General features: G+C 37.9%; 1 protein-coding gene across 3 annotated transcripts in view; it reads right to left on the bottom strand.

The window, feature by feature from the left end:
• ostn (osteocrin) overlaps positions 1-5986 on the bottom strand; it is a 16938-nt gene extending 10952 nt beyond the window's left edge. For 2 of the 3 annotated variants that reach the window (XM_079678616.1, XM_079678615.1), the window contains exons 1-2: positions 5848-5986; positions 4342-4499 (exon numbers count right to left, since the gene is read on the bottom strand). Coding sequence is in view for 1 of the 3 variants with exons in the window: in XM_079678615.1 (XP_079534741.1) it covers positions 4342-4377 (36 nt within the window). In the remaining 2 variants the exon portion in view is untranslated. Of the gene's footprint in view, positions 1-4341; positions 4500-5847 lie in introns of those variants that run through there. The other variant, XM_079678617.1, reaches the window with a different exon arrangement.
• Positions 5987-15000: the final 9014 nt, after the last annotated feature.

Raw genomic sequence — 15000 nt, 5'->3', positions numbered from 1 at the left:
ACCTGTTTAACTAAACTCACCTGTTTAACTACACTCACCTGTTTAACTACACTCACCTGTTTAACTAAACTCACCTGTTTAACTACACTCACCTGTTTAACTAAACTCACCTGTTTAACTACACTCACCTGTTTAACTAAACTCACCTGTTTAACTACACTCACCTGTTTAACCACACTCACCTGTTTAACTAAACTCACCTGTTTAACTACACTCACCTGTTTAACTACACTCACCTGTTTCACTAAACTCACCTGTTGAACTACACTCACCTGTTTAACTAAACTCACCTGTTTAACTACACTCACCTGTTTAACTAAACTCACCTGTTTAACTAAACTCACCTGTTTAACTACACTCACCTGTTTAACTACACTCAGCTGTTTAACCACACTCACCTGTTTAACTAAACTCACCTGTTTAACTACACTCACCTGTTTAACTAAACTCACCTGTTTAACTACACTCAGCTGTTTAACTACACTCACCTGTTTAACTAAACTCACCTGTTTAACTACACTCACCTGTTTAACTAAACTCACCTGTTTAACTACACTCACCTGTTTAACTACACTCAGCTGTTTAACTACACTCAACTGTTTAACTAAACTCACCTGTTTAACTACACTCACCTGTTTAACTAAACTCACCTGTTTAACTACACTCAGCTGTTTAACTACACTCACCTGTTTAACTAAACTCACCTGTTTAACTACACTCACCTGTTTAACTAAACTCACCTGTTTAACTACACTCACCTGTTTAACTACACTCACCTGTTTAACTAAACTCACCTGTTTAACTACACTCACCTGTTTAACTAAACTCACCTGTTTAACTACACTCACCTGTTTAACAACACTCACCTGTTTAACTAAACTCACCTGTTTAACTACACTCACCTGTTTAACTAAACTCACCTGTTTAACTACACTCACCTGTTTAACTACACTCACCTGTTTAACTACACTCACCTGTTTAACTAAACTCACCTGTTTAACTACACTCACCTGTTTAACAACACTCACCTGTTTAACTAAACTCACCTGTTTAACTACACTCACCTGTTTAACTAAACTCACCTGTTTAACTACACTCACCTGTTTAACTAAACTCACCTGTTTAACAACACTCACATGTTTAACTACACTCAGCTGTTTAACTACACTCACCTGTTTAACTACACTCACCTGTTTAACTACACTCACCTGTTTAACTACACTCACCTGTTTAACTACACTCACCTGTTTAACTACACTCACCTGTTTAACTACACTCACCTGTTTAACTAAACTCACCTGTTTAACTACACTCAGCTGTTTAACTACACTCACCTGTTTAACTAAACTCACCTGTTTAACTACACTCAGCTGTTTAACTACACTCACCTGTTTAACTAAACTCACCTGTTTAACTACACTCACCTGTTTAACCACACTCACCTGTTTAACTAAACTCACCTGTTTAACTACACTCACCTGTTTAACTACACTCACCTGTTTAACTACACTCAGCTGTTTAACCACACTCACCTGTTTAACTAAACTCACCTGTTTAACTACACTCAGCTGTTTAACTACACTCAGCTGTTTAACCACACTCACCTGTTTAACTAAACTCACCTGTTTAACTACACTCACCTGTTTAACTACACTCACCTGTTTAACTAAACTCACCTGTTTAACTACACTCAGCTGTTTAACCACACTCACCTGTTTAACTAAACTCACCTGTTTAACTACACTCACCTGTTTAACTACACTCACCTGTTTAACTAAACTCACCTGTTTAACTACACTCAGCTGTTTAACCACACTCACCTGTTTAACTACACTCACCTGTTTAACTAAACTCACCTGTTTAACTACACTCAGTTGTTTAACTACACTCACCTGTTTAACTAAACTCACCTGTTTAACTACACTCACCTGTTTAACTAAACTCACCTGTTTAACTAAACTCACCTGTTTAACTAAACTCACCTGTTTAACTACACTCACCTGTTTAACCACACTCACCTGTTTAACTAAACTCACCTGTTTAACTACACTCACCTGTTTAACTACATTCACCTGTTCTTTAACTACTCACCTGTTTAACTACACTCACCTGTTTAACTACACTCACCTGTTTAACTAAACTCACCTGTTTAACTACACTCACCTGTTTAACTACATTCACCTGTTTAACTAAACTCACCTGTTTAACTAAACTCACCTGTTTAACTAAACTCACCTGTTTAACTACACTCACCTGTTTAACTACACTCACCTGTTTAACTAAACTCACCTGTTTAACTACACTCACCTGTTTAACTAAACTCACCTGTTTAACTACACTCACCTGTTTAACTACACTCACCTGTTTAACTACACTCACCTGTTTAACTAAACTCACCTGTTTAACCACACTCACCTGTTTAACTAAACTCACCTGTTTAACTACACTCACCTGTTTAACTAAACTCACCTGTTTAACTACACTCAGCTGTTTAACTACACTCACCTGTTTAACTAAACTCACCTGTTTAACTACACTCACCTGTTTAACCACACTCACCTGTTTAACTAAACTCACCTGTTTAACTAAACTCACCTGTTTAACTACACTCACCTGTTTAACCACACTCACCTGTTTAACTAAACTCACCTGTTTAACTACACTCACCTGTTTAACTACACTCACCTGTTTCACTAAACTCACCTGTTGAACTACACTCACCTGTTTAACTAAACTCACCTGTTTAACTACACTCACCTGTTTAACTAAACTCACCTGTTTAACTAAACTCACCTGTTTAACTACACTCACCTGTTTAACTACACTCAGCTGTTTAACCACACTCACCTGTTTAACTAAACTCACCTGTTTAACTACACTCACCTGTTTAACTAAACTCACCTGTTTAACTACACTCACCTGTTTAACTACACTCACCTGTTTAACTAAACTCACCTGTTTAACTACACTCACCTGTTTAACTAAACTCACCTGTTTAACTACACTCACCTGTTTAACTAAACTCACCTGTTTAACCACACTCACCTGTTTAACTAAACTCACCTGTTTAACTACACTCACCTGTTTAACTAAACTCACCTGTTTAACTACACTCAGCTGTTTAACTACACTCAACTGTTTAACTAAACTCACCTGTTTAACTACACTCACCTGTTTAACTAAACTCACCTGTTTAACTACACTCAGCTGTTTAACTACACTCACCTGTTTAACTAAACTCACCTGTTTAACTACACTCACCTGTTTAACTAAACTCACCTGTTTAACTACACTCACCTGTTGAACTAAACTCACCTGTTTAACTACACTCACCTGTTTAACCACACTCACCTGTTTAACAACACTCACCTGTTTAACTACACTCACCTGTTTAACTAAACTCACCTGTTTAACTACACTCACCTGTTTAACTACACTCACCTGTTTAACTAAACTCACCTGTTTAACTAAACTAACCTGTTTAACTACACTCACCTGTTTAACTAGACTCACCTGTTTAACTAGACTCACCTGTTTAACTACACTCAGCTGTTTAACTAAACTCACCTGTTTAACTACACTCACCTGTTTAACTAAACTCACCTGTTTAACTAGACTCACCTGTTTAACTAGACTCACCTGTTTAACTAAACTCACCTGTTTAACTACACTCACCTGTTTAACTACACTCACCTGTTTAACTAAACTCACCTGTTTAACTACACTCACCTGTTTAACTAGACTCACCTGTTTAACTAAACTCACCTGTTTAACTACACTCACCTGTTTAACTACACTCACCTGTTTAACTAAACTCACCTGTTTAACTACACTCACCTGTTTAACTACACTCACCTGTTTAACTAAACTCACCTGTGTAACTAAACTCACCTGTTTAACTACACTCACCTGTTTAACTAAACTCACCTGTTTAACTAAACTCACCTGTTTAACTACACTCACCTGTTTAACTAAACTCACCTGTTTAACTAAACTCACCTGTTTAACTACACTCACCTGTTTAACTAAACTCACCTGTTTAACTACACTCACCTGTTTAACTAAACTCACCTGTTTAACTAAACTCACCTGTTTAACTACACTCACCTGTTTAACTACACTCACCTGTTTAACTAAACTCACCTGTTTAACTACACTCACCTGTTTAACTAAACTCACCTGTTTAACTACACTCACCTGTTTAACTAAACTCACCTGTTTAACTACACTCACCTGTTTAACTAAACTCACCTGTTTAACTAAACTCACCTGTTTAACTAAACTCACCTGTTTAACTACACTCACCTGTTTAACTACACTCACCTGTTTAACTAAACTCACCTGTTTCCAGAGAATCTTTAAAAGCAGGTAGTTCATCTGGCAGTACCATGGGTTAGAAGATAGATATACCTGCAGGGTTCTGGCTGTCAGTTTGTTTCCTCACCGTCAACTAAATGCAACGCCTCTTCTTCCTCTAACTTCGCCTCCTTTCTTGCCTCCTAACACCAGAGGAGGGAGGAAAACTTGAGTCAAAGTAGAAGTACTCAGATCTTGTCCTTGAGTAAAAGTAGAAGTACTCAGGTCTTGTACTTGAGTAAAAGTAGAAGTACTCAGATCGTGTACTTGAGTAAAAGTAGAAGTACTCAGATCGTGTACTTGAGTAAAAGTAGAAGTACTCAGGTCTTGTACTTGAGTAAAAGTAGAAGTACTCAGATCGTGTACTTTAGTAAGTAGAAGTACTCAGATATTGTACTTCAATAAAAGTAGAAGTACTCAGATCTTGTACTTGAGTAAAAGTAGAAGTACTCAGATCGTGTACTTGAGTAAAAGTAGAAGTACTCAGATCTTGTACTTGAGTAAAAGTAGAAGTACTCAGATCGTGTACTTGAGTAAAAGTAGAAGTACTCAGATCTGGTACTTGAGTAAAAGTAGAAGTACTCAGATCTTGTACTTGAGTAAAAGTAGAAGTACTCAGATCTTGTACTTGAGTAAAAGTAGAAGTACTCAGATCTTGTACTTGAGTAAAAGTAGAAGTAGTCAGATCTTGTACTTGAGTAAAAGTAGAAGTACTCAGATCTTGTGCTTGAGTAAAAGTAGAAGTACTCAGATCGTGTACTTGAGTAAAAGTAGAAGTACTCAGATCTTGTACTTGAGTAAAAGTAGAAGTACTCAGATCTTGTACTTGAGTAAAAGTAGAAGTACTCAGATCTTGTACTTGAGTAAAAGGAGAAGTACTCAGATCTTGTTCTTGAGTAAAAGTAGAAGTACTCAGATCTTGTTCTTGAGTAAAAGTAGAAGTACTCAGATCTTGTTCTTGAGTAAAAGTAGAAGTACTCAGATCTTGTACTTGAGTAAAAGTAGAAGTACCAGAGTGTAGGAATACTCTGTTACAGTAAAAGTCCTGCATTCAAAATGTTCCTCAAGTGAAAGTAGAAAAGTATTCTCATCAAAATATAGTGAAAGACAGTAAAAGTAGTCGTTGTGCAGATTGGTCCATTTCAGAATAATATATATGATATGTTTTATAATGATTGATCATGAAAGTGTTCTCAAAGCTGGTAAAGGTGCAGCTAGTTTGAATGACTTTGTATACTGCAGGGTAGCTGGTGGATTCAGGAGGAACTCACAAAAGGCTCTAACTCAAGTCAAAGTGAGCTCCATGTGTTTCTGTTCCCCCTCTGTGACTTTATTCTTTTAACCTGTTTTACCAAATCCTTTCCATTCTCTTGACTCTTAATCAAATGTAGTAATAATGAAATATATAAAGTCTTCTCGCTCTGCTGATATTTCTAATGTCTGTGTAAAGCGATTTGAACCGCTTCTAAAATGTGCTTTCATTAGCCTCACCTCACCATGGACGGCATTTTGAGGATTTCTTCTTCTTCTTCTTCTTCCTCTTCTTCTTCTTCTTCTTCTTCTTCTTCTTCTTCTTCTTCTTCTTCTTCTTCTTCTTCTTCTTCTTCTTCTTCTTCTTCTTCTTCTTCTTCTTCTTCTTTGTGTTTTCCGTTGCTAGGAACCGACCCCCCCCCCCCCCCCCTCCCGGTCGATGAACGTAGCATTGGATCATTGAGAAAACACACCTGGGTTAATAATAGTAATGACACTGCAGCTAACACGCTAATAATGACGGGGGAAACAAAGTGTGTCCGCTCGACCTTTAATTAGTGACCGCTGATGTCATGTCCCCCCCCCCCCCCCACGACCTCACCCTACCCCCAGTGTTTCTATGGGAACACAGTGGTTGGTGCATTTCAAGGGGTAACTTTGGGATTCATCAGAGGTGGAAGAAGCACTTTTACTTTAGTAAAGGAAGTTACTTATTAAAACACATGCGTTCAAAATCTGACTGAAAAGTAGAAACGCATTGAAGTCAAACTGAACTGCAGGTACGAAGGGTCAAAGTAGGCCGTCCTATAATCTGTGTTTTATCCCATTCCTGAAGTTTAATAAACCCGTTTGTTGTTATTGTCAACATTTGAGAGGTTTTTGGACTTTTCTGAAGTTTCTGAAGCTTTGTTCTTAAAACAAAAGACCTGCTATTTTGTTCTATTAATCAGCTCAGTAGCTCTAACTGTTAGCTGAGCTGTTAGTGCGTAGTTGTTAACTGTTAGCGGTTAACTGTTAGTTGTTAGCCGTTAGTTGTTAACTGTTAGCTGTTAGTGCGTAGTTGTTAACTGTTAGCGGTTAACTGTTAGTTGTTAACTGTTAGCTGTTAGTGCGTAGTTGTTAACTGTTAGTTGTTAGCCGTTAGTTGTTAACTGTTAGCTGTTAGTGCGTAGTTGTTAACTGTTAGCGGGTAACCGTTAGTTGTTAGCCGTTAGTTGTTAACTGTTAGTTGAGCTGTTAGTGCGTAGTTGTTAACTGTTAGCTGTTAGTGCGTAGTTGTTAACTGTTAGTTGTTAGCCGTTAGTTGTTAACTGTTAGTTGAGCTGTTAGTGCGTAGTTGTTAACTGTTAGCTGTAAGTGCGTAGTTGTTAACTGTTAGCTGTTAACTGTTAGTTGTTAACTGTTAGTTGTTAACTGTTAGTTGTTAACTGTTAGTTGTTAACTGTTAGTTGTTAGCCGTTAGTTGTTAACTGTTAGCTGTTAGTGCGTAGTTGTTAACTGTTAGCTGTTAACTGTTAGTTGTAAGTGGGTATTGTTAGCCGTTGAATTTAAGCAGTTAGCTGTTAACTGTTAGTTGTTAGGCTAGTTGTTACTTGTTAGATGTTAGTTGCTAGATGTTAATAGTTAGCTGTTAGCTGTTAGCTGTTAGCTTTTAGCTGAGTATCTGACGTTTGTTTTGGCTGCTACAGCTGGACAGGACTCAGGCAGCATTCATGCTAAAGTTTAAACTCACATAAACTGCTATTAAGGTGAGAAATAAGTAGGGCTTCAGGTGAGTCACGACTTTGGCTCTCGTTCTTTTTGGGTTTTAATTTTGGACCAGTTTCCTCCCTAATTTCTCCGAGGCAACGTGGACATCACACTGACCGGTGGAGAGGACAAACTCTCAGGTCAACAGCCAATCAGGGCTTCTGGTGACGGTGGTTACCAACTGGGGAATTTATTTGACACCTAAATGAAAGATGTAAGAAATCAGATGATCCAGATGGAGATTTAACAACAATTACTGCACATTTTTAAAGAAATGTGAAGTTCCTAGAGGATGAAACACGATGATCGTCGACTCAAAGTCCAGCTTCCAGCATTCGTCAAAAAGCTGAATGTTAAGTCTCACAATCCGATGGTTTCATATGAAATGGACCAGAAGAAGAATACTAAAACGCTCTCAGAGTGAATACAGCAGTAATATTACAGGTGCTATGATCAGACAGGATTACACACACTATCGGTCATGTCAGCTGATTTCTGCAGTATCAGAGGTTGATCTTTGTCGTTTGCTCAAAAATAAATTCAGACATATTTTATAAGATAGGACTTTTTTGATCCTTCAGGAAACACAGATGATTCATCACTAATTAAATAACTACATAATTAAATGACTACATAATTAAATAACTACATCATTAAATGACTACATCATTAAATAACTACAGGAAACACAGATGATTCATGTTAATATGAACACTATTTATTTCATGAAACAAATGTAACTGATGGCGGTAGCAGATGCATATGAAGAGCAGCCCAGGGACCAGAGGCTCCACCGCCCGTCAGCCCTGAATGCTCCGTAGAGTTGACTCGGCCACTAAAGGAGACGTCGGCTCTGACAGGAGCAGGAAGTGCTGCTCAGCGGCTCCCTGCAGGATCTGAACCTCCGCCCTGCTGACTCTGCAGTCCTGGGGTCGGATCACAGCTGATGATTCTCAGAGGTCACATGACTCACATCTTCTCTGGGCCAAATCAAGCCTGCAGGACTCCCTCTGGATGTTCCTCCAGACTCTGTGTTGACTCTGAGATTTAACTCTGTGCTGCGGACACCACGCCTCCGAGGGTTCTTCTTGGTTTGGCACCTCGGAGGAAGCTTCTTCAAACACAACAGACTTTAAAAACACAATGTTCAACCTGGACCACAAACACACCGCAACAAACGTCTGAGACCAACGTGCTGTTAGTCTCATACAGATATCTTCTCATAGAGATCACTGCATTATAACAGGCAAATGCAGAGGAGGGAAGTGTTGGAGTACAAATACTTTGTTCCTGTCCTTAAGTACATGTTTCTGGTATCAGCACTTTACTCCACTACTTATTTTTCTGACAACTTTTTACTTTGACTTCTTACATTTTGAACTCAAATACCTGTACTTTCTACTTCTTACATGTTGAACTCTAATACCTGTACTTTCTACTTCTTACATGTTGAACTCAAATACCTGTACTTTCTACTTCTCACATGTTGAACTCAAATACCTGTACTTTCTACTTCTTACATGTTGAACACTAATACCTGTACTTTCTACTTCTTACATGTTGAACTCAAATACCTGTACTTTCTACTTCTTACATGTTAAACACAAATACCTGTACTTTCTACTTCTCACATGTTGAACTCAAATACCTGTACTTTCTACTTCTTACATGTTGAACTCAAATACCTGTACTTTCTACTTCTTACATGTTAAACACAAATACCTGTACTTTCTACTTCTTACATGTTGAACTCAAATACCTGTACTTTCTACTTCTTACATGTTGAACTCAAATACCTGAACTTTCTACTTCTCACATGTTGAACTCAAATACCTGTACTTTCTACTTCTTACATGTTGAACTCAAATACCTGTACTTTCTACTTCTTACATGTTGAACACAAATACATGTACTTTCTACTTCTTACATGTTAAACACAAATACCTGTACTTTCTACTTCTTACATGTTGAACTCAAATACCTGTACTTTCTACTTCTTACATGTTGAACTCAAATACCTGTACTTTCTACTTCTTACATGTTGAACACAAATACCTGTACTTTCTACTTCTTACATGTTGAACACAAATACCTGTACTTTCTACTTCTTACATGTTGAACCCAAATACCTGAACTTTCTACTTCTCACATGTTGAACACAAATACCTGTACTTTCTACTTCTTACATGTTGAACTCAAATACCTGTACTTTCTACTTCTTACATGTTAAACACAAATACCTGTACTTTCTACTTCTTACATGTTGAACTCAAATACCTGTACTTTCTACTTCTTACATGTTGAACTCAAATACCTGTACTTTCTACTTCTTACATGTTGAACACAAATACCTGTACTTTCTACTTCTTACATGTTGAACACAAATACCTGTACTTTCTACTTCTTACATGTTGAACACAAATACCTGTACTTTCTACTTCTTACATGTTGAACCCAAATACCTGAACTTTCTACTTCTCACATGTTGAACACAAATACCTGTACTTTCTACTTCTTACATGTTGAACACAAATACCTGTACTTTCTACTTCTTACATGTTGAACTCAAATACCTGTACTTTCTACTTCTTACATGTTGAACTCAAATACCTGTACTTTCTACTTCTTACATGTTGAACACTAATACCTGAACTTTCTACTTCTCACATGTTGAACACTAATACCTGAACTTTCTACTTCTTACATGTTGAACCCAAATACCTGAACTTTCTACTTCTCACATGTTGAACACAAATACCTGTACTTTCTACTTCTTACATGTTGAACCCAAATACCTGTACTTTCTACTTCTTACATGTTGAACTCAAATACCTGTACTTTCTACTTCTTACATGTTGAACACTAATACCTGTACTTTCTACTTCTCACATGTTGAACACAAATACCTGTACTTTCTACTTCTCACATGTTGAACTCAAATACCTGTACTTTCTACTTCTCACATGTTGAACACAAATACCTGTACTTTCTACTTCTTACATGTTGAACTCAAATACCTGTACTTTCTACTTCTCACATGTTGAACACAAATACCTGTACTTTCTACTTCTCACATGTTGAACTCAAATACCTGTACTTTCTACTTCTCACATGTTGAACACAAATACCTGTACTTTCTACTTCTTACATGTTGAACACAAATACCTGTACTTTCTACTTCTTACATGTTGAACTCAAATACCTGTACTTTCTACTTCTTACATGTTGAACTCAAATACCTGTACTTTCTACTTCTCACATGTTGAACACAAATACCTGTACTTTCTATTTCTCACATGTTGAACTCAAATACCTGTACTTTCTTCTTCTCACATGTTGAACTCAAATACCTGTACTTTCTACTTCTTACATGTTGAACACTAATACCTGTACTTTCTACTTCTCACATGTTGAACACAAATACCTGTACTTTCTACTTCTCACATGTTGAACTCAAATACCTGTACTTTCTACTTCTTACATGTTGAACTCAAATACCTGTACTTTCTACTTCTCACATGTTGAACACAAATACCTGTACTTTCTACTTCTTACATGTTGAACACAAATACCTGTACTTTCTACTTCTTACATGTTGAACACAAATACCTGTACTTTCTACTTCTTACATGTTGAACTCAAATACCTGTACTTTCTACTTCTTACATGTTGAACTCAAATACCTGTACTTTCTACTTCTTACATGTTGAACACAAATACCTGTACTTTCTACTTCTTACATGTTGAACACAAATACCTGTACTTTCTACTTCTTACATGTTGAACTCAAATACCTGTACTTTCTACTTCTCACATGTTGAACTCAAATACCTGTACTTTCTACTTCTTACATGTTGAACACAAATACCTGTACTTTCTACTTCTCACATGTTGAACACAAATACCTGTACTTTCTATTTCTCACATGTTGAACTCAAATACCTGTACTTTCTACTTCTCACATGTTGAACACAAATACCTGTACTTTCTATTTCTCACATGTTGAACTCAAATACCTGTACTTTCTACTTCTTACATGTTGAACACAAATACCTGTACTTTCTACTTCTCACATGTTGAACTCAAATACCTGTACTTTCTACTTCTTACATGTTGAACACAAATACCTGTACTTTCTACTTCTCACATGTTGAACACAAATACCTGTACTTTCTACTTCTCACATGTTGAACTCAAATACCTGTACTTTCTACTTCTCACATGTTGAACACAAATACCTGTACTTTCTACTTCTCACATGTTGAACACAAATACCTGTACTTTCTACTTCTCACATGTTGAACTCAAATACCTGTACTTTCTACTTCTTACATGTTGAACTCTAATACCTGTACTTTCTACTTCTTACATGTTGAACTCAAATACCTGTACTTTCTACTTCTTACATGTTGAACTCAAATACCTGTACTTTCTACTTCTCACATGTTGAACTCAAATACCTGTACTTTCTACTTCTTACATGTTGAACACAAATACCTGTACTTTCTACTTCTCACATGTTGAACTCAAATACCTGTACTTTCTACTTCTTACATGTTGAACTCAAATACCTGTACTTTCTACTTCTCACATGTTGAACTCAAATACCTGTACTTTCTACTTCTTACATGTTGAACACAAATACCTGTACTTTCTACTTCTCACATGTTGAACACAAATACCTGTACTTTCTATTTCTCACATGTTGAACACAAATACCTGTACTTTCTTCTTCTCACATGTTGAACTCAAATACCTGTACTTTCTACTTCTTACATGTTGAACACAAATACCTGTACTTTCTACTTCTTACATGTTGAACACAAATACCTGTACTTTCTACTTCTCACATGTTGAACACAAATACCTGTACTTTCTACTTCTTACATGTTGAACACAAATACCTGTACTTTCTACTTCTTACATGTTGAACTCAAATACCTGTACTTTCTACTTCTTACATGTTGAACACTACTTCTCACATGTTGAACTCAAATACCTGTACTTTCTACTTCTTACATGTTGAACTCAAATACCTGTACTTTCTACTTCTTACATGTTGAACTCAAATACCTGTACTTTCTACTTCTTACATGTTGAACTCAAATACCTGTACTTTCTACTTCTTACATGTTGAACTCAAATACCTGTACTTTCTACTTCTTACATGTTGAACTCAAATACCTGAACTTTCTACTTCTTACATGTTGAACACAAATACCTGAACTTTCTACTTCTCACATTTTCCAAATCCGTATGGCGGGTTGTTCCTCCCCGCCATACGGATTTAGTTTACACATGAATTCTGGGGGGGCTTGTGTGGTGACACCATGTTTGACCATAATTCACCTTTTGTATTGTGTTGCCACACGGACCCTTTAGTGGGAACACTTAGCTTTAGCTCGTCATTCCTGCCTAGCTTGTCATACTGAGCAGACGTGTATTTACCTTCTTCATGTTATCTGATAATAAAGAGTGGAACTCCATTCTCAACACACCGCCTCCGACTCCCTTTCATCGGCACTACAATACATTATGATGTGATATGCCGCGGACTGTACTTAAGGTTACTCTGATCCGGTTACTTATGTTGTGGCAGATATTTAATTAAGCTTTCTTAACGCTAATGTTATAATAGTCAGATAACCTGCCCCGGAGCAGGTTAGGATGCAGGCTAAGAGATCAACTCAGTGAAAGCACTGCCTGCTGACCAATCAGAGCTCAGTGTGCAGAGTTTAAAGCGATCAAGTCATATTACAGGAGAAAGGAAATACAGAAAAGCTGCCGTTGCAGGAAAGACGGCCGGCAAAAATCACGACTGTGTGAACGTGAACATGAATAGAATATCACCTCCCATCTTCAGAGCAATCTGACTATTAGAACATTAGCGTTAAGAAAGCTTACTTAAATATCTGCCACAACATAAGTAACCGGATCAGAGTAACATTAAGTACAGTCCACGGCATATCACATCATAATGTATCATCTCCTTATCTGAGTCAGCTGAGCCGTATCTGGCCGTGCAACACTCACAGTGTCACATACTGGATGCAGAAGGATTATTTGAAGCAACACATTAAGTTGAGGAAACACTCGAGACAAATGTAATGAAAGTCAGATGGTGTCTTAGACGGGGCAGTGATATCATAAACCTGTTCATGTACTCATTCAAACACTTGTTCTGTTACCAGCTGTATTCACCTTGCAGGTGCAGCTATGTGGCTTTGATCCTGGATCAAGTGTTTAAGTCATGGATGTTTAAAGTTTAACTTCTTCACATGTCTAATATTAAAGTTGACTTTTCATTCAGGAAGTATGACGCTGCGCTGTCAGTACGCTTCTCCATGTTTGTGATTGGTCGAATGCTCCAGATACCACCCCTTTCATGTGAACGCGCACCTAACTAGATAGGACACGGCTGGCTTGAGCGATCCACTTGATAACCCGCGTCGTAGGACAGTTTAGCGAGAGCGCGTATGTTTTGGATTAGGCCAACCGGCTAACTCCAACATATCCAGGTTAGGTTGAACCGGCTTCGTAGTATACCCCCCTGGTCTCGACCAGGTTAGACGCACAGCATCAGTTACCATGGAGATCTAGCCTGCTAAAAAGAGAACCAGCTTCGTAGGACCGGAAACCCTGAGTTTTCCCTGAAGTTAGCCGCTAAGAGAACATCCTGCTTCGTAGTATACCCCCCTGGCCTCTGGACCACAAACACACCACAACAAGCGTCTGATACCAAAGCGCTGTGAGCAGCAGTTTCATATAATATAGTAAATATAAACCAGAGCCCAGTCTGCTCTGATTGGTTCGCTGGCCGGCTCTGTTGTGATTGGTCAACCAGCTTAGAGATGTCCCGCCCCATTAGCCTATCACGAACAACGGAACACTCACGCTAGCGTGAGTGTTCCGTTGTGATGTCACTATGTTCCGGAAGTAAACAAAGGAGTCCGATGGAGGCGTGTCAGGCAGAACACAGCAGATTCAAATGTTAATTAAAATAATGCAACTTAAACATTTGATCGGGATCCTCTTCATATCTTTTGTTAAGTTTAAGTATTTATTATCTTTGAGCTGTATTTGTCTACTCTCTATGTCCGTGCATCTTTTCCTCTCGTTCAATTTGACCGTCATTTAGTTTTTTAATTGTTTTATCTTCCTTTTGTTTCATTGCCTCTTTCTTTTGGACCAAACACATTTAAAGTAAGGTGCTTATGTTTCCTGAGGTTAAACCCTTTGTATACATTGATGACCTACCTACAGGACAGACTTCACCTCCAGAACTCCGCTGACGAGAGACCACAACGAAAGATGAATTAGGATGTCTTCAGTGTTGTTGTAATGTCTCTCTCTGTCCTGATGGTGGCGCTGCATCATTTATTTCTACACATGTTATAAAAACCAAAGATCACATATAAAGTTTCGAGCGACCGCTGTGAAGTTCACACACACACACACACACACACACACACACACACACACACACACACACACACACACACACACACACACACACACACACACACACAGACAAAGACACACACACACACACACACACACACACACACACACACACACACACACACACACACACACACACACACACACACACACACACACACACACACACACACACACACACAC

The sequence above is a fragment of the Notothenia rossii genome (genome assembly GCF_949606895.1).
Source record: "Notothenia rossii genome assembly, chromosome: 4".
Taxonomy (NCBI): Eukaryota; Metazoa; Chordata; class Actinopteri; order Perciformes; family Nototheniidae; genus Notothenia; species Notothenia rossii.
The sequence above is the reverse complement of the archived record's forward strand: the minus strand, read 5'-3'. Positions and strand labels throughout refer to the sequence as shown.